This window comes from Ostrea edulis, chromosome 4 (genome assembly GCF_947568905.1).
Source record: "Ostrea edulis chromosome 4, xbOstEdul1.1, whole genome shotgun sequence".
Classification (NCBI taxonomy): Eukaryota; Metazoa; Mollusca; class Bivalvia; order Ostreida; family Ostreidae; genus Ostrea; species Ostrea edulis.
The window spans coordinates 84,642,189-84,667,593 of NC_079167.1; the positions used below are offsets into that span (position 1 = coordinate 84,642,189).

General features: G+C 35.0%; 2 protein-coding genes across 15 annotated transcripts in view; one reads left to right on the top strand and one right to left on the bottom strand.

The window, feature by feature from the left end:
* The window catches only part of LOC125669517 (trichohyalin-like), a 35,474-nt gene extending 23,979 nt beyond the window's left edge, over positions 1-11,495 (bottom strand). The window contains exons 1-10 of one of the 14 annotated variants that reach the window (XM_048904067.2): positions 11,218-11,495; positions 9,473-9,669; positions 7,133-7,234; positions 5,772-5,894; positions 5,034-5,186; positions 4,143-4,283; positions 3,716-3,904; positions 2,808-2,933; positions 2,080-2,253; positions 389-502 (exon numbers count right to left, since the gene is read on the bottom strand). In XM_048904067.2, the coding sequence (XP_048760024.2) occupies positions 389-502; positions 2,080-2,253; positions 2,808-2,933; positions 3,716-3,904; positions 4,143-4,283; positions 5,034-5,186; positions 5,772-5,894; positions 7,133-7,234; positions 9,473-9,661 (1,311 nt within the window). In that variant the 5' untranslated portion in view covers positions 9,662-9,669; positions 11,218-11,495. Of the gene's footprint in view, positions 1-388; positions 503-2,079; positions 2,254-2,807; positions 2,934-3,715; positions 3,905-4,142; positions 4,284-4,442; positions 4,494-5,033; positions 5,187-5,771; positions 5,895-7,132; positions 7,235-9,472; positions 9,670-11,217 lie in introns of all 14 variants that reach the window. The other 13 variants (XM_056164019.1, XM_056164021.1, XM_056164020.1 and 10 more) reach the window with 13 other exon arrangements.
* A 3,288-nt stretch (positions 11,496-14,783) lies between these two features.
* Positions 14,784-25,405, top strand: part of LOC125672292 (structural maintenance of chromosomes protein 2-like) — a 36,061-nt gene continuing 25,439 nt past the window's right edge. Inside the window, exons 1-11 of the mRNA XM_048908507.2 lie at positions 14,784-15,042; positions 15,259-15,408; positions 16,568-16,729; positions 16,969-17,079; positions 17,167-17,304; positions 17,780-17,857; positions 18,040-18,252; positions 19,682-19,871; positions 20,792-20,846; positions 20,975-21,095; positions 22,109-22,227. Coding sequence (XP_048764464.2) covers positions 14,875-15,042; positions 15,259-15,408; positions 16,568-16,729; positions 16,969-17,079; positions 17,167-17,304; positions 17,780-17,857; positions 18,040-18,252; positions 19,682-19,871; positions 20,792-20,846; positions 20,975-21,095; positions 22,109-22,227 — 1,505 coding nt within the window. The 5' untranslated portion in view covers positions 14,784-14,874. The remainder of the gene's footprint in view (positions 15,043-15,258; positions 15,409-16,567; positions 16,730-16,968; positions 17,080-17,166; positions 17,305-17,779; positions 17,858-18,039; positions 18,253-19,681; positions 19,872-20,791; positions 20,847-20,974; positions 21,096-22,108; positions 22,228-25,405) is intronic.

Genomic DNA, 25,405 nt, shown 5'->3' on the forward strand with positions numbered 1-25,405 from the left:
CTTACCTTTACAATACTTACCCTTGTTTACAGTCCGTACCTTTACAATACTTACCCTTGTTTACAGTCCTTACCTTTGTTTACAGTCCTTACCTTTACAATACTTACCCTTGTTTACAGTCCTTACCTTTGTTTACAGTCCTTACCTTTACAATACATACCTTTGTTTACAGTCCGTACCTTTACAATACTTACCCTTGTTTACAGTCCTTACCTTTGTTTACAGTCCTTACCTTTACAATACATACCCTTGTTTACAGTCCGTACCTTTGTTTACAGTCCTTACCTTTACAATACATACCTTTGTTTACAGTCCGTACCTTTGTTTACAGTCCTTACCTTTACAAATGCTTACCTTTGTTTGCAATCATTATCTTTATAGTGCTTACCTTTGCTAAAAAGTCATTATATTCCTTGTTTCGAACGTCATGTTCATTCTGCCTGCGGTATTGTCCGTAATCGTCATGGCCGATATTGGCCTGGTGTGGAGGGGACGTAACTCTCTGTAATCAAAAATACACTTCTCATCGTGCATCAGTCATTTCTTAAATCAAATCATACACAAATTATGCTTACAATTCTTATTATTCATCAATACAGTCTGTGCTTACATTGACAAAGACTCTTTGAAAGAGGTCTATAAATAGAATCAGGTTTGGACTCACATATAGATTGTACAATAGATTAAGATATTGTTAGTCTCTGTCTTTAGACAAACGATTTTGACATACAGGTAAGTACATGATCGTGGGAAAATATTTCATTCTGGGGCAAATCATTTAGAATGTCAACTTGAGCAGAGAATTATAAACAAGTTTTATGCCTTGAAATAAATCCATTGAAAAACAAGTCAGTGACTTTTGATTTTTGTTCATAAAATAAGAAATGGTGATTGAGGTTTCATCATGTGCAGAATCATTGCAACAAAAGAGATATTATCAACAAAACAAGAGAAAATATATGTCTCTTATGAGAGCTAGTGATTTTGACCTTACAAACTGTAGAGTCTTTGTATTTAATTCAGCAATAGTAACTCTTCATGTGAAGTTTCAGTACTCATAAAGCTCAAGTACTATTTAAGATATCAGTACTTATAAAGTTCAAGTATTATCTAAGATATCAGTACTGATAAAGTTCAAGTATTATCTAAGATATCAGTACTTATAAAGTTCAAGTATTATCTAAGATATCAGTACTTATAAAATCCAACTATTTAATATCTAAGATATCAGTACCTATAAAGTTCAAGTACTATCTAAGATATCATTACCTATAAAGTTCAAGTACTATCTAAGATATCAGTACTTATAAAGTTCAAGTATTATCTAAGATATCAGTACTTATAAAATTCAACTATTTAATATCTAAGATATCAGTACTTATAAAGTTCAAGTATTATCTAAGATATCAGTACTTATAAAGTTCAAGTATTATCTAAGATATCAATACTTATAAAGTTCAAGTATTATCTAAGATATCAGTACTTATAAAGTTCAAGTATTATCTAAGATATCAGTACTTATAAAGTTCAAGTATTATCTAAGATATCAGTACTTATAAAGTTCAGGGCATTTTTCCAGGTTAATTGAAAAAGGAAAACAAACAAAATTTCTATTTGAGACCTATGAATATTTCCCCTGTAAAACATTCCATAGGTTTGTTTTAAAATTTTCCCTTACAATAAACATTAGACATGTAAAGAGTGCAACATGTGCCAAAAATGAACAAAGCAGTGGACGACACACACCGCAAAACAGACGGAGAATAAAACAAAATAACATCAATCTGTAATTTGGATCTCATCAAAATCATGCAATAGATAAGTTAAGAGACAGGTAAGCTTTAAGTATCACTCAGCAATTTCAAATACTGTAAAGAAAAAATATTTAGATGAACACATGATTGGGTGCTACAGGATATCTCCTTCTTTTCCACTATGATGCGCTAAAATCAAAATATTTGATGAATTATGCAATAAAACAGGCTGTATTCTTAGTTATGAATCCAGCACTCCTATTGCAAAAATCGCGGGCCTTTTATTCCGAACATTTTCTACAGACTGACACGGCGAGTGCCATACCTTCACTGGAGCAAAAGCACTTTGTCTGTAAGACTCGGGGTCCCATCTCCCCGAGGGAGGGCGGTCCTGGGGAGGGTTGTTGGGAGGAGGGGGATCTGAGTACGGCTGGCGACGGTCAATCACTGGAATTTCCAGTTGGTGCTGGGCTCGGTTCAGAATTTGTTCTTTTTGTTGCTGGAAATTTAAGAAATTTTTTAACAATCACTTTAATGATTAATTAAAATTTCATTTAAGTTTGTAATCCAAGTTGATTCAAGATTTAACATATAATAGATGAGGGGGAAATTAACTAATATGCTACATGATGTAATCCTATAATGACTTGTTTTCAAATTAACTAAAGACATGTAATTTGGAGATAATTTCTCTAAACTTAACCTTACAGTTATGATTTAAATTAAATGAACGTGATAGATGTGTAAGATTCATCTCCATCCCTCGTCTTAAAATATGTTAGCATAGTTGAGTTGAGTTTAACATTCTTAGTCTTTGGCTGAGCTGAACATGAACTGAGTTAACATATTCAGTCTTTGACTGAGCAGAGCATGAACTGAGTTTAACATCCTCAGCCATTGACTGAGCTGAGCATGAACTGAGTTTAACATACTCAGTCTTTGAATGAGCTGAACATTAACTGAGTTTAACATACTCAACCATTGACTGAGCTGAGCATGAACTGAGTTTAACATCCTCAGCCATTGACTGAGCTGAGTATGAACTGAGTTTACCCTCAGTAACTCCTCTCGATACTGCTTCTTCCTGAGTTCTGCAATTTTGTGTCTCTCAGCCTCGGTGGGTATATTGAGGCCCACAGGCGGGGTGGGAGGGGCACGAGGGGTACCATTTGCCTCTTTCTAAATCAAGATATTGTGCATGCATTAGTAATTATGTGTTATTTCACTGCAAACAAGCACCTGCACATATTGTAAATCTGACACAGACACTCAATCATGTTCAAACACAAAATTTCATATCTGTGATAAGCAGCCCACATAAGATCTTCTGTGTGCATGTAACACTAATAATGGGCATTTACTGTATTTAAATGTGTATATACTGTATATATAATAAACATATTGTATATATGATAAATATATTGTGTATATGTAGAGAATGCTAGGCTTATATTTTAATTTCAGGTAACCAGAATCAATCTCATAATTGGATCCTAAGCCAATTAATTAATGAAATATAATCATGTCTAGAAGTGTGGTGACTTGCAGCTAAATAAAGCTGCCACTGTCCTATTTATTTTTGACAACTATGGTTATAAAGACAGCAAAAAGCACTATGTGCTTAGTACTACGTTTTCTGTAAATAGTTAGACGGTGGCTTAAAGCTTGAGGTACACACGAGTACAAAGTCAGTAAGAGTTATAGGTACTATCTACAGACCAACAGACTATATTTTTATTACACTAAGCTGGCAAGTTTTTTTCCATTATGCATCTTATCTAAAACTGAGGCTAGATTTTACTTTAGTATACTACAGGATACAAACATAAAAAGGACTATTGGAACTCCCAGAGTACACAGATCTACAACCAAGCATGGAGTCCCAGAGTTAGATAAAACTAAAAAGGACTACGATCATGCATGGATTCCTAGCTCTCTATAATTTACGACTTGTTAATTACCTGTTCCAAGAGTTGATTATAATCATTCTTACGCTCTGCTTTGAGCTCTTCTTTAAGTTTTTTATAATCGATTATTACGTTCCGCGGAGAGCCCACTAGAGGGCGCTCAGTCTCCAAGTGGCCTTCATGGCTGGGGGAGATGTCCAACTGAATTTCTTTAGCTCGCTGTAACCATTGCTCATTTTGTTGCTATTCATTTTAAAGATAAAGTCTGATTCACTCCAGATTTTCTTCTAGATTTGAGGTGATTTACCAGAGAAAAACTAGTATTCAGTTAAGCAGATCAATGAAAAAAGTTTATCCAAATGGTGCAAAAAAAAAAATATATATATAGAGATCAATTTAATACAAGCTTGAAACACAGTTCGAAAACATTTACTTGAAATGTCCAATATTTCACAGAAAATAAGGGCATCGCTTTTTTTACCTTAAGCAAAGACTCCCTATATTCACGAACTCTATCGGCTTTAAGTTGATTGCGATACACATCATATCCACCTATAGCAAGCCCACCAGGGGGGGTTACTGGTCGCCTAGCGTTCTCATGCTCCAAAATCTCCTTCTGTTTCTGTTATCAGGACAAATTAAGTTAAACAAAGCTGACTTGATGTTAATTAGCTCTTTAACCACTAATGTGAAGTGATGAATGATACACAAAACCACAAAGCTCTGCCCGCAATCATGCACTTCCTTCCACCTAGTCACATGACTGTCACATGACTTTTACCTTTGATGGAGTACCCTGAGGGCGATCATTCTTGAGTTGTTTTGGATAATCCTTTAGAAATGATTTAGCAAGATTAATTATTTCTCTCATTTTCTGAGTATATAGTATTGCAGACATGCACAAGATTCAGCACTATAGCAAAGGGTTTTCTAATAGTTTTTAAGAAAGACAGGCATTGCTGACAGAATTGGTAGATCTCAACATACAGAGGGTATCTGAGGAACGTATGTGTAGATATTCTTAAACCTTTATGTTTTTCCTTAATTCTAAAGCAATTAACACATATAAATGTATTGAATTACATGTATGACAACAAACATCATATTATGACTAAAGTTAACTTAAGCAGATGAATTGAAAACCATTTAGAGATTATGATAGGTTTGTGAAGAAAACTGAGCACAACTATGCTCAGCCACCTTATTTGATAAAACAATATGAATATGTAGCATGCAAGGGAGATAATCTATAAGTTCCTACCTAAATTTCCGTTTACAGTAACTTTTAATCCTCTTGTATAGATCTTAGTTCACTACAATCTCAAACTCGTGTTACTAACATCACAGTACGACAAACCAGAGTGTCACTCACCAAGTAATCGTTGTACTCCTTCCGTCTTTCTTCACGGAGTTGCTGAGACACCTGGTTGTGGTCGTACATTTCGGTCTGATTGGGTTGTCGGGGAGGTGAGGCCTCTTGGCGATACAAAGCCTCATCCCGCCGCCTGTTGGCCTGTTCCTCTTTCTGATCAGTGACAAAAACAAGATTTTACATTTCTGTCAAATAATTCAATTTTATCCTAGCATAAATATTCTTTTGAAGAATCTCACTAGATGTAAGATTATAGTTCAAAGAATTTAAATACTGAAAATAGTATGCAGATAATGGTAACTGCACCTAGCAACAGCATTGCATTGTGTAAGCAAGATTAATAAATTTGTGTTGTTTCTGAAGAAAGTATAAAATGAACAGAAGTGCAATTGAAATCATACAATTGATTGATAAAAAACCCAACAAAACATTAAGGATATATACCTTCATTCAGACAAGAAATGAAACTTATAATAGTTATATAGTGTTGATAAGAAACAAATGTTCTAGCACAAAATATAAACTAGCAGAGAGACACACGTCCTTGTTAGTGAGAGAGAAAGCAGAAGCTGACAAATCATGGCAGTCTGTTACAACAATGAATGGTGATGACTTCTGAACAGAGACCTGAAAAATGACTGATTAGTACAAAGTCTGTAACAGAAATAAACAAAATACTGAAGAGTGACATTGGTGCCATTCTACATGACTACAAATGCTACTAGCCCACCGGTATACCTCCTTCATAAATCTATTGTAGTCTCGGTGTCGTTCGGTGTCCAGAACCTTGCGAGCCTGGGAATAGTTTCCTATGGGAAGTCCCTGCTCTGGGCTCCCTGTGGTATAATACACAGGCTTTTGCTAAAAACAAACAAGATATTCCAGACTAGATAGAGTAAAAAGTTATCAGAATCTGCCCACTTGAGGAGGAACCACTCAAGATCCAGTGGGCTGATCAAAATCTGCCTCTTTTGTTGTCTGCTTGTCTATCTGTCTGAATGAGATTCCTTATTAGTGGACAAAGCACTAACTGGTTACTACCAAACAATTCATGCGATAAGAGGTAATAGATTAGGAGCCATTAACACTAAGAAACTGCACTAGTTGTAAACACACATGCAATCAATTTGCTCTGTTTACATTTTTTTCATATAAGGAGTTCCATGCAGACCACCTGCCCTATTTCCTATTAATTTCAAACAGGAGTTTGTATATCTATAAAGAGTTTCTCTAGCGAGGACAGAAGGAACACCAAAGAATGAAGGGAGACAACTCAGAGTGGGTCCTAAAATATACAGCTTGGTTTTATAAGCATTCAAAATACCTGATAGTAAACCCAATATTTGAGATTCTAAACTTTTAGAATTAATTTGTATAATTGTCACAGGATGACAATCATTTATATAACCCACATTTAGTTTTGATACATTCCTAGTTTTCATTTAATCATATATTCAGTCCATATCAGTTGATTTATTTTGTTTTCTTGAAGGTTACTTTGATGTAATAATTTAAGAGTAAAGTTAAAAAAAAAAAAATGCTATGATACATGAATATATTTAAAAAACAGTATAGCCTCCAACTCCATAAAAATTTCAAATGGACATCATACAAAGTGCAGACAACATTGAAAAAAATCTATTTGCACTGCATTACCATTTCAAATTTCATTAACATCAAATAATCTAAAACTTGAAAATATGTTTTCGATTTAATGAAATTCGTGTAAAAATAAAATATATTTCTAAGAAAAACAACTTCTAAATCCCTTAGATTTTTAAAAGAAATGCATTTTATACAAGCAGCAATAAGAAATTCTATGCACGGCACCACCACTTTATACGTAAATGGCTACTAATGTTATCCTAACAGGGTCTCTTTTCTCTGGATACTTCTCTACGAAAGCTTTATATTGATTTAAATGAAATCTATCAACAAAACATACAGGTGAATAACCAGTAATAAATCTATCACTCTAGAAATGAGAAAACACTGGTAATTTGGTTCATGCTCTGACTAAGTTCCAGTAGAACATGCACTAGATACAAAAGCATTAGGATATCAGCCCTCTGCCTATAGAGGGCACTGGGACTACATACTCGCCGCATGTGATCCTGATATTCTTTACGCATTTCCATCTGTATCATATGCCTGCGTTCTTTGGCTTTTTCATCACTTAAACTGACTAACCCCGAGGTTATCTAAATGTAAATAACCAGTTTACATGAAATGTAAATCACCAGTTTACATGAAATGTAAATAACCAGTTTACATGAAATGTAAATCACCTCAGTTTACATGAAGTGTTCAAGAGTCAGACTTTATTATGTAAATTACTCTCAGGAATCAGTTAATCATTATATAAGAACTCAAGTTTACAAAACAAGAAATGACTTCAATTTCAAATTCTTTTTCTGTGAATTGAATTATAAAAACAACTTAAAAAATTTTCTAGCAAATTATTTTCCTCATCCCAGTCAACTGTATATACTAAACTATTTCTTCATATTTTACAATAAATTAATCTACCAGTATACATGGTATATGGATTTGAGTTGTTGTAATAAACCAAGTGGTCAATATTTTGATCCTTATTTTTACATGAACTTAACAAACTAATTAACTAGCTAGGTCATAATTTGATAGATGTTTTGTTGTTGTTTATGTGAAACAACACCCACTTCCCTTGTAAATAGTCTTTTGTGAAGCAAGTTCCTCTGATAAGGCCTGAGGGTTTAAAGGCACCAAAATCGTTCCATTTATACTTTTCAAAAATTTCCTTTCATTTATTTCCAAACATTAAACGTCATCAACAAACAGTTTGTATAGGAAATCAATAATTCTTACAGTGTGTCAAGAGAGCAAACACAAAAAAGCTGTTGAATACTCAGCAGAGACATGTGTGCATATAGCGGAGAAAATTCACTCAAGAACTTTATTCCTTTAAGCAGCGAAGTCATTATATTCAATGATCAAATGCAATATAATCATCCATCAATATGACAGAGGTTGACATTTAAGAGAAAATGACAAAGTCAGTTAAATCTCTCTACTGAGAGAAGGCTATACTCGTAATATGAATAGTGTATATGTATACTGGAGAATGTAAATGCATTATCAACCGAATGTTTCTTAAATCTATGTGACGTACATACTGTATACACCTAATGGAGGAAAAATATCACAAAGAACTAGGAGACATATTTACATCGATACATAGCCATGATTATACAAAAACTCCATAGATACATTAATCAGTTTCTTATAATGGTGGTATTAAAAAAATGATTAGTTCATTTACATTTAAGTAGACATTTTAGAGCACAACATTTTATATTGGTATACCGTATATACTCACCTATAAGTCGGATTTTTTAGAGTCAAATTTTGGTCCAAAACTCTATGTCTGACTTATAGGAGTGTCCTAAGAAGATTAGTATTTTTCTGGATGGTGTAATGTATAGCCTATCGGTAGTATTTTTTAAACAACAAAAACATGGAGAAAATAAACAAAATAGTAACTGTTTAATTTGTTGAGAATAAAAAGTGAAATATCAACGTCATATCCCAAACCATTATTGGAAGACAGATAACTACATAAGAGTATTGACATGAAATTGATTTGTTGGGGGAAAATATCTAATATCGGCACATTTCTCAAAATACTATTTGAAACACGGGTAAAAACATTAGAGCATTGATTTGAAATTGTCAACCGATTCTTGAAAAAGGTTAGACGGACTTATGAATGGGTCAATGGCAATTCCCTCCAAAATAACCTAAAAACTATACAACCAACTTATAGGCGAACCGACTTATAGGTGAACCGACTTATAGGCGAGTATATATGGTACATGATCAAGTATTTTGAGAATATGATCTTACACAGACGTTTAACACTGCAAAAAATTCACAGGTCAGGTATGCATATTGAAAATCATGCAGCTACATGATCTTGATACAAACTATCAGTACTTCATGATTTGTGATAAGTGAATGTTTTTGCAACATCAAGCACCCGTGGTTTAATTATAGTGGTGTTCACTGAGCTTAACTTTGCTACCATTTATTTTTTCAGCTTTTGTGGGAAGTAAAATTGATTGAATTCACATTGAAATTTGACTTAATATGGAAACAAAATCATGAAATAAAGATAGCATGAATACAGAATTCACTCAGAAAACACGTGAGAAATAACCTCGAAAAAATTCAAAGCTATAAACAATACATAATTCACCATGTTCAAATATTTAATAAACCTAACATCCTAAAACCTTTCTTTCTAATTACCACAGTGTAAACAAAATGCAGAAACTTCATGTTTCACTAGTATTTCTATCTAATTCTCATTAGACAAAGTTACCTCGCACAAAGTCATCACAAAGGTTAATCTTCCAAAACTGACCCCAAACCTAACAGATACTGAAAGATGACCTTACCACGGGAGGGTCTGGGGCTCTCTGATACTGTGAGGGTGGGTCATAGTCCTGTCCCCGCTGCTGGTAGGAAGGTTGATTGTAGTCATATGATGGGCGACCATAGTCATTCTGTGGGTGGGAGTCGTACATAGAGCGGCCGTAATCAGCAGAAGGATAGTCTGGATTTCTGTCCACCATTGCAGCACACATTTTGTTTCCTGTAAGTAAAGTAATGGAGATATTTACGTTCTTTGTAAAAAAAAAAAAAAACTTTAATGTCAGTGATAGTCTGTGTGTACAGCAACTTCTGCCATTTTTATATGGCAAGGCTTAAAAGAAATTTTGTATAATGCATGTCACATTATTCATTTTTGGGGTGAGAAGATAAAACAGATCTTTTTTCCACAATTCAAACAAGAGAAAATATTGGGATGTTAAATCTAGATGGATTTTCTTTAAACGAAATCTTTCATAAGGCATAAGTCTTTATAGCATGATATTTGTAATGAGTCCCCGTTGACCCTTAACATCCTCCTTCCCGCAGGAGAACAGAGGGGTCATGACACACATTATCCCTTAAAAAATAGAATCTCTGAAGCAATAAAATGTTATGTTGTGGGGGAACTTTAAATAAGCCCAAGATGCAGGTTTAGTATAGAGCCTTTAGTTACAGGTATCTTCAGCTAGGTATCCACATAAAAATGATGAATACATTATCATCCAATCTACATAATCTTAATGAATTTAAAAAAACAAAATATTTACATATGAGCAAAAGTTGTTTCCTCCCCTTTTTCCTAAAATTAATATTAAAGTATGTCAGCCCAAAGGTGGTCATTACTCCTACATTTTAAACACTTGTTTTATTTTTCACTTGTTAAACTTTAGATACCTCAAGTGTACACGATCTGATCACAATATCAACAAACTACAATGGCCAAACAATACAAGTCCTGAGTATCGAAGATCATAAATGTTTAAATACCACTTAATGCTTTGTTTATTCCAACCCAAATCTGTTTTGATCCATAGGTTTTGTCCCATATATATTATGAGCAAGGTATGTAGTAATGACAAAGGACTTTAAATCTGTTCCTGTACAACTATTGTTATATCTACTCATTTTTCAGTCGCATCAGTTAAATTATTGCATATTTATAGCTGATCCACAAAGTAGGTGGCAAAGAAATTAAAATACATGTTTAGGATGTTTAATATTAATATTTATTGAAATTATAAAAAACAGAATTCATAGTACTCTCCCATGGGAGTATACCTATATCCCAATAATTGTACCAAAATATTTTTCATCATGAATTAATCAAGAATTAAGAAAATAAAATGAAATATTATAATGTATACACAGCTATATTAGATTCATATACAAATAATTTATTTCAAAATTATAAAATCAAACATTTTCCAGCTTAATATTGATCAAAAGTATGAAATTGTGGGAAGTATCAGGGCTATTTTCTCCATCTATAAAGATGATAGATGACCATTAAACACATTTTTATTTCATTATTAACATTGTTCGATTCTGTGAGACATACCATCATATTTGTCATTGATAAAACTTTATTTCAAATCATTTATGTTTAAAATTGTTGAAAGTTAGATTCTGTTATTGTAATTTGTATCATTAGGCCTAAATTGAAATGAAATTTAACTTAATTTATAATAAAGATACTCACATAAATGTATCTTATGTTCAATCGTTTAATTAGATATTAATAGCAGTGCTTTAAAAGATTAGTACTGACCGTAAGGCACGTGTGTTCCGCTCTCTATCGATAATGGACGGTTGTTGACAAGGTGCGACACACAATAGCGTGGTTAGCAACAAGTGTCTCCCGCGTTAATTACGATGTTTTGTCGACAAATATATCATCCAATGTGTTAATAAAATTCTTAAACAATCAAAACCAATTGCACTTCACTCTAGTTTGCAATATATCAAATGTATTTTAAATGTAAATCAAATAAAATCTAACGCAAACTAGTAAATCGGAAGTAAGCACCGTAAAATACGAAACTAGTAACGAAATGGTATGTGTGTAGCATATAAAAATCCGGCAAAATGTTTGCTTTGCCATGGGAGATTGAATGACAATCGGGGAATGACCATATACTGAGTGTTAATTTAAAAACTCAGGTTGTCAGAGTGGTTCTCTCGTGTTAAGGAGTTCTAGATACAGATAATAAATCTTGCTATGACATACAAAGTGGTTAAAGAATGATATAATATATTCTTTACAATATTCAGATTCTTTGTCAAAACTAGACAGGTTAATAAGATGTATATTGGTCTTTTTCTAAAACAAAAATTAAAAGTGGATAGTTAGCAGTGTTATTGTATATATACAGAGGAGGATCCAGAAAATTTTCTAAAGGGCAAGTTTGTTACCGTCCCCCCCCCCCCCCTTCCGAAAAAAAGGGGGGATGAAAAGTTCAAAATGACCATAGTATACATTAGATCATCTATGCATGAGAGAGAGAGAGAGAGAGAGAGAGAGAGAGAGAGAGAGAGAGAGAGAGAGAGAGAGAGAGAGAGAACGAGAGAGAGAGAGAGAGAGAGAGAGAGAGAGAGAGAGAGAGAGGGAACGAGCGAGAGAGGGGGAGGGGGAGATTTTTCCTGCCCCCAGACTTCTACCTACCTATTTAAATTAGGTCTACCGATGTCTTATCCAAACGCAATGACGTCACGAGTCCCTCTGTATTTGACTCTATTTCAAACTTTTACTTTTTCCGTGTAGCATTAAGTGGCCCCTTGTAAATGATGGATTGATTTCAAATAGTTCGTTAGGCCTACATACATTGGTGTCATAATATTATCAAATTTTACTTGGTTGCCGTTTTATAAGCGATATATGTTTGTTTATTACTGATGGAGAATATCAATCCCCTCCCCTCCCAAATAATCTTAATTCCCTCTTGAGAATATTTCACTCATATGGAGTTTGCAGTCTATGTAACCTGTAGTTAATGTTGTAAACTTTCTTTCTTTTTTGAATTTCCTTCTTTATAAACTGTCTTACTGTTATGCCCTCTGGGCCCAAAATTGGAATAAACTTAACTTATCTTATCTTCTTATGGAGACGTCACCATTGCCGGTGAAGGGCTGTAAAATTTAGGCCTATGCTCGGCGCTTACGGCCTTTGAGCAGGGAGGGATCTTTATCGTGCCACACCTACTGTGACACGGATAGAATGTATATAGTGCCGATTTTAAATAAGATTCGCTTTACTTTACTTTACGGGACCCGGCGGTTTTCGGGGTCTTGTCCGTTCTTGGGACTCCTATTTAGTCGCCTCTTACGACAAGCAAGGGCCCTGAGGATCTATATTCTAACCCAAATCCCCACGGGAGTCTTGAAGTTGGATATCGCACCGTAAATAAAATATTTTATTTGTAAAACAATAAGAGATTTTTAAATCCTAAATTGTCTGAATTTTCAAGTGACCCCAGTATGATCTCTTTCTTGCAATATACAACATTACTATGGATATTTCTAAAACAATAATTAACAAAAGAATTTGCTCAGTAGTTTCAGTTTCTTTTTCACAAAATGAATTACATTGTTATGAATCAACTCTTTTGGTGATTAGAAGTTAATGTAAAAGGAATACTGTTGCTAGCCTAGTATTTTATGATTAATTCGAAAGTATTTTGTATACTAGTAACAGTGGCGTAGCTTCCATTGAGGCAACCGAGGCAGCTGCCTCGGTAAAAAAAAAAAAAAAAAAACCCCACCTTTTACGTTGTTAAAATGTCGATAGCTTCTGGGGGGCTGCGCCCCCTAGACCCCCTGCCTCGGTAATATTCGAACCCAAGCTACGACTATGAGTACGTTTAAATGGGAGGGGAAAATGGTCTCCCAATGAAAATCATTTAAAATGCAAATTCTGTTCCAGGTTCAATATTATTCGTTTTCAAAGTTTCATAATGATTACTGGATTTCTTTGCATCAGATAAGGACCATTTTTGTGTGTTATACATGTACATTGTATATGGCACGTAAATTTTGGACTGGGGAGTGCACTTTTATTCCAAACCTCAAGTATGAAAGCATATATACATCTTCCCAAGTCAAGGGTTTCTGATCCGCTCCTCTCCTCACAATTTGTGAGGAGAGGAGCGGATCAGAAACCCTTGACTTGGGAAGATGAGGAGAGGAGCGGATCAGAAACCCTTGACTTGGGAAGATGACATATATATGGCACGTCAAATTCACAAAAATGAGCTAAACATAGTTTCACAGTTGATAAACTAGGTTTATCGACTGTAAACTATAGTTTACGGACCGTAAACTATTGTTAACGACGTTAATCTATATTTCACATCTGTAAACCATAGTTAACAGATAATCTATGTTTCACAAGCGTAAACCATAATTAACAATGAAAACAATCATTAGCGATTGCAAAACATAGTTGATCTGATAAATACGGTTTCACGATTGTAAACTACGGTTTACAAGTCTAAACTATTATTAACAAATGTAAATGATAGTTTACGGTTTGTAAGATATAGTTTATAGTCATTTGATGCGCTGAATTCACAAAAAAAGTGATAAACACATTTGGTTTAATATAGTTTATGAGTAAAAATGGCAGTTAGCTATAGTTTACGATCAAAAACTATAATTAACGAATGTTAAACATAGTTTATCTGATAAATATACTATCACAATTTATGAAACTAGGATTAACAATTGTGAACTATAGTTAACGAATGTAAATTATAGTTTACAAATGTGAATCTGTATTTATCAGCAATTTATATTGTTAACGTTTACAAGTCATAGTTTATCTGATAAATATAGTATCACAATTTGTGAAACTAGGATTAACAATTGTGAACTATAGTTAACAAATGTAAATTAGAGTTTACAAATGTGAATCTGTATTTATCAGCAAATTATTTAAAGACAGATAAACTTGGATTAGCATTTGCAAACTATAGTTTACAACCGTTAAATATAGTTTTACGGATGAAAATTATAGTTAACGAATCGTTAACTATAGTTTACGGTCCGTAAACTATAGTTTACAGTCGATAAACCTAGTAAAACTATGTTTAGCTCATTTTTGTGAATTTGGCGTGCCATACATATATATATATATATTCTAAATGCAATATTATTCTCAAACTGTTTCTTATGAAAAATACATTTTAAATCTATTTAAAAGTTACTTCAAAACAACCTCGTCAGACTTATAACTGTGTACTGCAGCAAAGAAACCCAATCTGTTGAAAGCTAATACCAACATGGGCATGTATGGGAAAAGATGATGGAGAGAAAATCGAAATTTATCCGCAAGCATTAACAAATGAACTTACCATCGCGCATGCGTATCAATGCGCGCCATATTTGAGTCCACTTCCGTCAACTTATTTGTGATGGTTATTTGTCAACAATGTATATAAAGTCCATGGTCGTTGATGGCTTTAAGTCATATGCACAGAGAACAGAAATAATTGGATTTGATCCACTGTTTAATGCAATAACAGGACTGAATGGTAGTGGGAAATCCAACATTTTAGACTCCATTTGTTTTCTGTTGGGAATAACCAATTTATCTCATGTAAGAAAGGGAAACTTGTAGCTTCTTTCATATTCTTTGCCTTTTTTAGGGCTTCTCATGTTCGTTTTCATTATATTCTTGACTTTTAAAAAAATCTTTGGTGTATGTCGGACGTAATAAGGGAAATGATATATCGTGATAAAACAACTGTTTAATGTAAATGTCAATTTTGTGTCGTTTAACATGTTTAAGTTGTTGAATAAATCATTAATGCAGGTGAGGGCAACAAATCTCCAAGAGCTTGTCTACAAAAATGGACAAGCTGGCATCACTAAGGCGACTGTCAGTATCACATTTGACAATACAGATAAGAAACAAAGCCCATTGGGATACGAACAGTATGATGAAATCACAATTACAAGACAGGTCTGTTGATGTCAGTATTGAAATATTAAATGTTAAAAGCAGGACGTATGTAGCTTAGTACACAGAGTCGGGGTGTAGGCCCTATACTTTGCTCAGATACGCTGTTTCCAAGCATACCCTGACGTAATTTTGCTCTTCGGTTTGAATCTATTTCAGGTTACATTGATGTGAATTGTTCGAATTGCTAAAAGTAAGACATTTATCCCTATTGGGCCTCTAGATGTTTTATAAAATGAGGTGATGCATATGCTCAAGTCAATGTTCACCATGGAGGCAAATTTGACAGTGAAAGGATGCATGTATTATTTGAAATGACGATTATTGTCGGTTTAGTGTGGAATTGAATGGTTACAATTATATTCACTTGTGGAAAAATCATTACATGGATTGATTTATGTAAGTTTTCGAACGATTCACATAAAATAAGATAATGAAATAAATTCAAACTGAAGTAGGACCAGGACTCGGAATTAACATATGCTCGTCAGTCTGTGACTGGTTAAAAGTCTGGCGGACTGACTGACATTTGTTTTAGTCAGTCCGATGGCACTGGTTAATTTTATAAACATTCATTTTGGAAAATATACTTATGAAATTTCTTCGATCTCTAGATGTCAGACGAATCTGATTCGTAAATATAAATCCCACGATTAAGTGTTGCAATATTGTCTGAGGCATATTGGATTAAATATTTTAATAACATTAACGAAATATGCTTAATTATTTCTGGAAAACTCTGTTGGACTGGTAAAATTTTCTGCAGACTGGTTGAAATTATACCCCATCAGTCTGGCTGGACTGGTGACATAAAAAGTTAGCTTCAAGCCCTGAGGACTGATTTCCCACCTACCTTATGAAGGCTTGGACAGAAATGAGGGGGAATAGGGTAAAGACTGAATATGAATAACCCCCTCGTTTCCACCGAAATTAACTCTGATGTAAAACTTGAAGATTATGTGTTAAAATACGATGTCACATTTGTATGTATTGCCAAATTATGGGAAATTTTTATTGTGGAATCCCTAAAAAAAAAATTTGATAGATACAGATTAAAAGAAACTGCAAAGTTTGATTAGATATGTGTATATTTAGCATTTTATATCACATGATCATTGTATAAAGTCTAGTTTCTTTTTAAACATGTTTTGTGTTAAACTAGGTTGTAATAGGAGGAAGAAACAAATACTTGATCAATGGCAGTAATGCCAACAACACCAGAGTCCAAGATCTGTTTAGGTCTGTCCAACTCAATGTCAACAATCCGCATTTCCTCATCATGCAGGGGAGAATCACCAAAGTCCTCAACATGAAGCCACCAGAGGTATCATTGTACCCTCAAATGTAATGATGTCAGGGATAGACAATGTACCCTCAAATGTAATGATGTAGGTTAATGAGAACGTAATATCCATGTATATTTCTTGCAATGTGTATGACTTGGGATGCAGTCTTTGGTAAAGCCAGTTGTATTTATTTTGCTATAATGTATTGCAATTTGTCTGTAAAAAGTTGTGTGCTGAAATGTTGTCATAACTAAACACTGCCATTTGATATTTGTAGATATTATCTATGATCGAGGAAGCTGCTGGCACCAGACTCTATGAAAGTAAGAAGGAAGCTGCTCAGAAAACCATAGAAAAAAAGGACGCAAAACTCAGGGAAATTGACATGGTACCACTCATAATAAGATAATATTTGTGGATTAATAATGCAGAATGCATTCTTGTGGATTCTTAATCATTTGTATTCTTTCGATAGGTTTTGAAAGAGGATATCACACCAACATTGTCAAAGTTACGAGAGGAAAGGTCCTCGTATCTAGAATATCAGAAGATCATCCGAGAACTTGAACACCTGAACAAGTTGTACATCGCTTACCAGTTTGTTTGTGCAGAGGTGGGAATAGTCTTTTGTAAAGGGGGAAAAAGTGCAAACTGCAAAGTTTTATTGCTCACCATTCAGTCCTATGGGCTTACATGCTTTGTAGGACCAAATTTGAAAATCAGTTTTTGTCAACATATTTCTGCTTTTTAGTAACATTATTTTTTGTTGTTGTCATTTTGATGATCTTGTGATTCAGTCACATGATAAATCTCGGTATTGAGTTAACCAGGATTGATAAATGCATTTTACTATTCGCTTTATGATTTCAGTATTTGAATAGAGAAAATGAGTTGATTTAGATAGAGAATACATTACAGAATTGATTATGATATTGAGACTTGTATTGAACACTCAGGGTGGGTTTTAGATTTGCCAGTAATTTGAAAGTGTGACTGTTTGAATTTTTGTTTTAAATCTTCTTTGTATTTGTTATATGCTCCTGTAGCATCTGTTGAAAAGGAAAATAATTTTTGAAATATATTCATAGGAAAAGAAAAAGAAAAGTGCTGAAGAGTTACTAGAGATGCAGGATTCAATAAAGAAACTTAAGGCTCGAATGACAGAGGTGGGTTTTTTATTGAATTTCGACATATTTGCTGAATACTGCAGTTAAATTTAGATTGTGTTGCATTTATGTGTTGAGGTCTTCGATTCTCAGTGGAATGTCAAATTTGGTACAGTGATACGCTGTGTGAATTTGACAATGATTAAATGATAATAAGAACAAGTGCGTTATATGGTCAACAGATTGATGAGAAAGTAAAGGAACTAGATGAAGTTATCAAGGAGCTGGAAAAGAAGCGAGACCAGGAGTCGGGCAGTGTAATGCAGAAACTGGAGGCTGTGCTGGCTGAAAAACAGAAAGTAGAGGCTGTGTCTCAGAGTGCAGTGGACGTTAAAAAGGAAGGACTAGCAGCTGAAAACAAGAAGAAAAAAGAGCTAAACAAAAACATTCAGGATGTAGGTCCCCTCTCTTTTGCAGTCTCTCCACCTGTCTCTCTCTCTCTGATAGAGTCAAAATACATGTGTAATACTCTTTCATTCTATCTTCCTCCCTCTTCTTCTTACATGAAGATTTTACAATTTGTGTGTATGAGAAGTAAATTGAAAATGTGTTTTACAATTTGTTTGTATGAGCAGGGTTTGACACTAAGGCACGTCCGAGCGAGTCTACTAAAATGATACATGTAGGTCCGTTAGGGTAAAATGTCGCTTTACTTGTTGGACTGGTCATGTAGAAAAAATAAACATGAAACTTTATTGTACACCATAAGGTATTATATTCTTAAGTAACAATTTGAACTGTGAGATGACATAATCTCAATATTTAATTGTAATAGATAAGTCACTGTCGGAAGTAATGTTTTACGACCTCTACTCGTTGTTAATAGAAAATGTGAATGTGTGTAAAGTTTTGTTTCGGATAAATAAATGTAAATTGAATTCATTCTTATTTTAAAAAATAGTTTGATGTCCCAAGAGAAAAAAGAAATGGTACGAAAGAAACAAAGCAGGCTTAGTGTTAAATCTAGGATCTAGAGAGGACACACATATCACATGTTCCAAAGGGCACTTTTCGTCACGGCAAGACAATTTCGGGGCACTTTCATTGTATCATACTATGATAGTAATAGAATAATCATTTAGCCTCTTTAGAAGTTAATACCTGCTGCCTTGATTTTAAACTTTTCAATCAACTTTGTGAAATAAAGAACAATTGTTTACATTAGAAAATATTTTTTTTTGAATTATAGAGAAAAAAGGGAATGGTGCAATTAAAAAGGGCATGGTGCCAGTCAAAAAGGGCATGACGCTGCCATACTAGTTTGTTTTAGATTTAACACTAAGGCTTATTAAATAGAAATTTTAAAAACACAGTCGAGGTCATTTTATTGTAAATGGATTGAAGAATTTCCGTGCTAGGTAGAATTAAAAGAAAGAGAAGATTTGCTTTAAAATAAAAGCATCAATGGTAAGACTAAAGCTTTTTAAGAGTCAATTAAATGTTTTACTTCGAATTTATCGTCTGTCATTTGAGTTAAGTATGGAGAAACTATCGGGGGGGGGGATGTAAGGTCAGGTCTAGTAAAAATCATTTGAAGTAGCCCGACTGGTCTAGTGTTCAAAAAAGTAAATGTCAAACCCTTTGTACGAGACGTAAATTGTAATTAGGTTTTACTTGGTGACGGACTTGTATGCTGCTTCAGAAATTATTTATGAATCAAAGTAGTAAAAAAAAATTTGAGGAATGCAGTAATCACATACTTTGAAATATGCATGCTCAATATTCATGACTTTAGAAATGTATAGTGCATGCATATGCATTAAACCTTTTTGCAATCCCGAATGTTTCCCAGGCTAAGAACTAAGGTTATTGTTTCTATTTAAGGATAAGAAGGCCCTGGCCAGTAAAGAGAAGGAGATGACAAAGCTTGGAGAGGAGCTGGAGAAGCTACAGGCTCAGAGTAAACTAGACCAGGAGAACCACGACGCGGCTCAGAAACACTATCAGGCGGTCAGTGCTGGACTGTCCAGCAACACAGACGGGGAGGCAACTTCTCTCAATGACCAGCTCATGAGTAAGTGGCAGATTATTGCTTGATCAGTATTAATGTTGATAATTATGTTGTTGACCTGTGAGACTATGTGATAGTGATGATAATCATATTGTTGACCTGTGGGACTATGTGATAGTAAGGATAATCATGTTGTTGACCTGTGGGACTATGCGATAGTGATGATAATCATGTTGTTGACCTGTGGGACTATGTTATAATCATGTTGTTGACCTGTTGGACTGTGTGATAGTGATGATAATTATGTTGTTGACTTGTGGGACTATATGATAGTGATGATAATCATGTTGTTGACCTGTGGGACTATTTAATAGTGATGATAATTATGTTGTTGATCTGTGGGACTATGCGATAGTGATGATAATCATGTTGTTGACCTGTGGGACTATGTTATAATCATGTTGTTGACCTGTTGGACTATTTAATAGTGATGATAATTATGTTGTTGACCTGTGGGACTGTATGATAGTGATGATAATCATGTTGTTGACCTGTGGGACTATTTAATAGTGATGATAATTATGTTGTTGACTTGTGGGACTATGCGATAATCATGTTGACATGTGGGACTATGTGATAATCATGTTGACATGTGACTGTGATAGTGATGATAATCATGTTGTTGACCTGTGGGACTATGTGATAGTGATGATAATCATGTTGTTGGCCTGTGGGACTATGTGATAGTGATGATAATCATCTTGTTGACCTGTGGGACTATGTGATAGTGATGATAATCATGTTGACATGTGGGACTGTGATAGTGAGAATAATCATGTTGTATATTTTGATAAAAGATTTGGAATGCATCTTGTATTTTCATTATGATTTGATTAATCAATCAAAGTAATTATACAAATGGAGAAGAGAAAATAAACCACAGAAAACAGATAGGAATTAAGTGATGTTTTCGTTATCTTCAGCTGCAAAAAATGAAATCAGTGTAGCTGAAACAGAAACTAAGCAAGCACAAATGAGGTAAGAGCTTACAAAGAAAAAGTCATTTGTCTTCTCAATCTGAGCTGTGATTCCATGTTTACATTCTGTATACATGCTGGACTGGATAGGAGCTGATTCAGGAAACTTGATTATCTTTCTAAAACTAGACTGAAACATGCACAGCAGGAGGTTAAGAAGAAACAGACAGATCTGAAGAAAACAGAACAGGGTTACCAGAAAGACAAGAGTGCATACGATGAGATTCAGAATCACATGAAAGCTTTACAGGTAGGCACTAGAGAGACAAGAGTGCATACGATGAGATTCAGAATCACATGAAAGCTTTACAGGTAGGCATCAGAGAGACAAGTGCATACGATGAAATTCAGAAAAACATGAAAGCTACAGGTAGGCATTTGTTTGAAAGTTACATGTGTAGGTGTAAGACAGCTCATCATTTATGTCAGAAAGCATTAGTCATTGATGGAAGAAAGCTCAGCATTTACATGTTGGAAATCTTTACACATTGATGGAAGAAAGCTCAGCATACTTTACACATACATGTACATGTACAGTGTAGCTGCAAAAGGGCTCAACTTTTACATGTCAGAAATCTTTACTCGTTGATGTAAGAAAGCTCAACATTTATGTCAGAAAGCTTTACACATTTATTTGTGACATGATGAGTTCGCTCCAATGATTACACATGTAAGTCACATGATTTGCTCTTCATCAGTTGAAAAATGATGGGGATTACCCATAATTCTTCCAGAAAAATTTTGCCATCACTGCGGTATACTTCATTGACAACCCCATAAATAAAATGGATAAATTGTTTGGAAAATACCAAAAACGTTTTTAAATTCCAGACAAGCTTTCTTCTACCTTCGTATATTTTGTTATTACTTTGTTTGAAAGGGAAAGAAAAATATTGCAGCTGATATGACGTCACAGTGCACTGTTGACATCGATTGTGTTGTAGTTGCATTAAATGAATAGGCGGATTGTCTAAAGTTATTGCAAGATGTAAAGGATCTTTGCTCGACTCAACAGTCACACCATAAAACCTATTGCATTGATGTAAGAAAGCTCAGCATTTACTTGTTGGAAAACTTTACACGGAACACCAGTTACATACAGTTACATACTGTGGGTGTGGGTGTCAGAAAACACGATATTTACATGTACATGTCGGAAAGCTTTACGCATACAATGTGGATGTCAGAAAACTTAATACATTTAAACATAATTAAGCAGGATAAACTATTTCAAATCTTCTAAGTAATGTTTTACTATTCTAGGCTGAGATGACTAAGCTTGGTTTTGAAGAGGGTAGAGATGAGAAGTTGGCAGCTGAAAGGAGAACTTTGTCACAGGAGGTTCATAAACTTCAGGAACAACTAGAAACACTGGAGGCACGGTATGAGCAGTTTACTAACAAAACCCTTACTGTTACACACCCACAGTAACAGTGTTACTAACACCCCTACTGTTACACACCCACAGTAACTGTTACAAACATCCCTCCTGTTACACACCCACAGTAACAGTGTTACTAACCCCCTACTGTTACACACCCACAGTAACAGTGTGACTAACATCCCTCCTGTTACACACCCACAGTACCAGTGTTACTAACCCCCTACTGTTACACACCCACAGTAACAGTGTTACTAACACCCCTCCTGTTACACACCCACAGTAACAGTGTTACTAACCCCCCTACTGTTACACACACTCAGTAACAGTGTTACTAACACCACTACTGTTACACACACACAGTAACAGTGTGACTATCATCCCTCCTGTTACACACCCACAGTAACAGTGTTACTAACCCCCTACTGTTACACACACACAGTAACAGTGTTACTGACACTCCTCCTGTTACACACCCACAGTAACAGTGTTACTAACCCCCTACTGTTACACACACACAGTAACAGTGTTACTAACACCCCTACTGTTACACACCCACAGTAACAGTGTGACTAACATCCCTCCTGTTACACACCCACAGTAACAGTGTTACTAACCCCCTACTGTTACACACACACAGTAACAGTGTGACTATCATCCCTCCTGTTACACACCCACAGTAACAGTGTGACTAACACTCCTCCTGTTACACACCCACAGTAACAGTGTTACTAACCCCCTACTGTTACACACCCACAGTAACAGTGTTACTAACCCCCTACTGTTACACACACACAGTAACAGTGTTACTGACACTCCTCCTGTTACACACCCACAGTAACAGTGTTACTAACCCCCTACTGTTACACACCCACAGTAACAGTGTTACTAACACTCCTACTGTTACACACCCACAGTAACTGTTACAAACACCCCTCCTGTTACACACCCACAGTAACAGTGTTACTAACCCCCTACTGTTACACACCCACAGTAACAGTGTTACTAACACACCTACTGTTACACACACACAGTAACAGTGTTACTAACACACCTACTGTTACACACACACAGTAACAGTGTTACTAACCCCCTACTGTTACACACCCACAGTAACAGTGTGACTAACATCCCTCCTGTTACACACCCACAGTACCAGTGTTACTAACCCCCTACTGTTACACACCCACAGTAACAGTGTTACTAACACTCCTACTGTTACACACCCACATTAACAGTGTTACTAACCCCCCTCCTTTTACACACCCACAGTAACAATGTGACTAACACTCCTACTGTTACACACCCACATTAACAGTGTTACTAACCCCCCTCCTGTTACACACCCACAGTACCAGTGTGACTAACACCCCTACTGTTACACACCCACAGTAACAGTGTGACTAACATCCCTCCTGTTACACACCCACAGTAACAGTGTTACTAACCCCCTACTGTTACACACCCACAGTAACAGTGTGACTAACACCCCTACTGTTACACACACACATTTTGACATGATATTCACTTGGATATGCATTAAACGTTTTTGTGAATCAGTAGGACTTTGGAAAAATAAATCTAAAGGGATGAAATATTGTACAGTGTTTCAAGATGTCTTTACATTTTTAGGTCACCTGAGTAAACTGAAGTGACCTATTGCAATTGGTTGTCATCTGTCGTTGTGCATTAACAATTGAACGTTATTAACTTCTTGATAACTACTAGTCCAATTCTTTTCAAATTTAGTATGAAGCATCTTTGGGACAAGGGGGACATGAATTATAAATTTCAGGACTCCTACACCCCTGGGGCCCTAGGGGCGGGACAAAAACTGCCCAAAATTTACTAATTTTCAAAAATCTTCTTTAGAACTGCACACAAATAAGAAAAACTAAATGCATAGTGATGTAGAGCAGGAAGACGTCTACCAAACTTGTAAATTTCATGATCCCTGGGGTAGGCATTCTGACCCCATGGCAGGGCCAAACTTAGTATATAGTGTTTATGTGTAAAACATTTAGATAACATCTTCATTGGTGCTATTGATACTAAATTGAAACTAAATGGATATTTAGAAAGAGCAGGGTGTCCTTTACCAAAATTGTAAATTTGGTGATCCCAGGGGTAGGGGTTTTGATATCAGGGTGGGGCCAAAATAGTCAGTTATTAAATGTGTGAACAATAGAAATTTTCAACTTCTTGATAACATTCATTCCAATTCTTTTCAAATTTGGTATGAAGCATCTTTGGAACAAGGGGGACATAAATTGTAATTTCAGGACTCCTGCACCCCCGGGCCTTAGGGGCGGGGCAAAAACTGCTCAAAATTGACCAATTTTCAAAAAATCTTCTTCTCTAGAACCGTACATGTTTAAGAAAAACTAAATGCACAGTGATGTTGAGCAGGAAGACCTCTACCAAAATTTAAAATTTCATGATCCCTGGGGTAGAGGTTCTGACCACAGGGCAGGGCAAAACTTAGTATATAGTATTTATATGTAACACATTTAATTAACATCTTTAGTGCTATTCATACAAAATTGAAATTAAATGGATATTTAGAAGGAGTAGGTAGTCCTTTACCAAAAGTGTAAATTGCATGATCCTAGGGGTAAGGGTCTGGTTACAGGGTGGTGTCAAAATTATGATAATGAATTGAAGGACTTATTTAAGTTTTCTGATACTGTATAAAATCTAAATGCATACTTAAGAATAGCAGAAAAGGTGTACAAAAAATGGTGAATTTCACAACCCAGGGTGTTGACTCTAGGATGGGTCCAGATTAGTCATATCTTTTACTGTAAATACACATTATATTTAATATGTAAAGCCTTTCATCAGTGTATGCACTTTTGAGGACATTGAGGTTTTAAGAACACATCTTGTTTTATACTGTTGCTGAATATTAGAATTTAGCTTGGATATTCAGAACAGGAAGTTTTTCTAAATTTCATAGCCCTTGGGAGCAGTGCTCCCACTGGACCAGAATTCCCTTTCGCCACTTTTTCGGGGAGTGGCGCGGCACAAAGAATCAAATGCTTTACAATTATTTCCATCATATTATCTATTATTTTATTCATTACACTTATTTTAGCATTTTGAATCAGTCACATTACTTAATCATATCCAGCTACCATACCTAAACACTTCTTTCTGAAATAATAAGAAGTTGATTT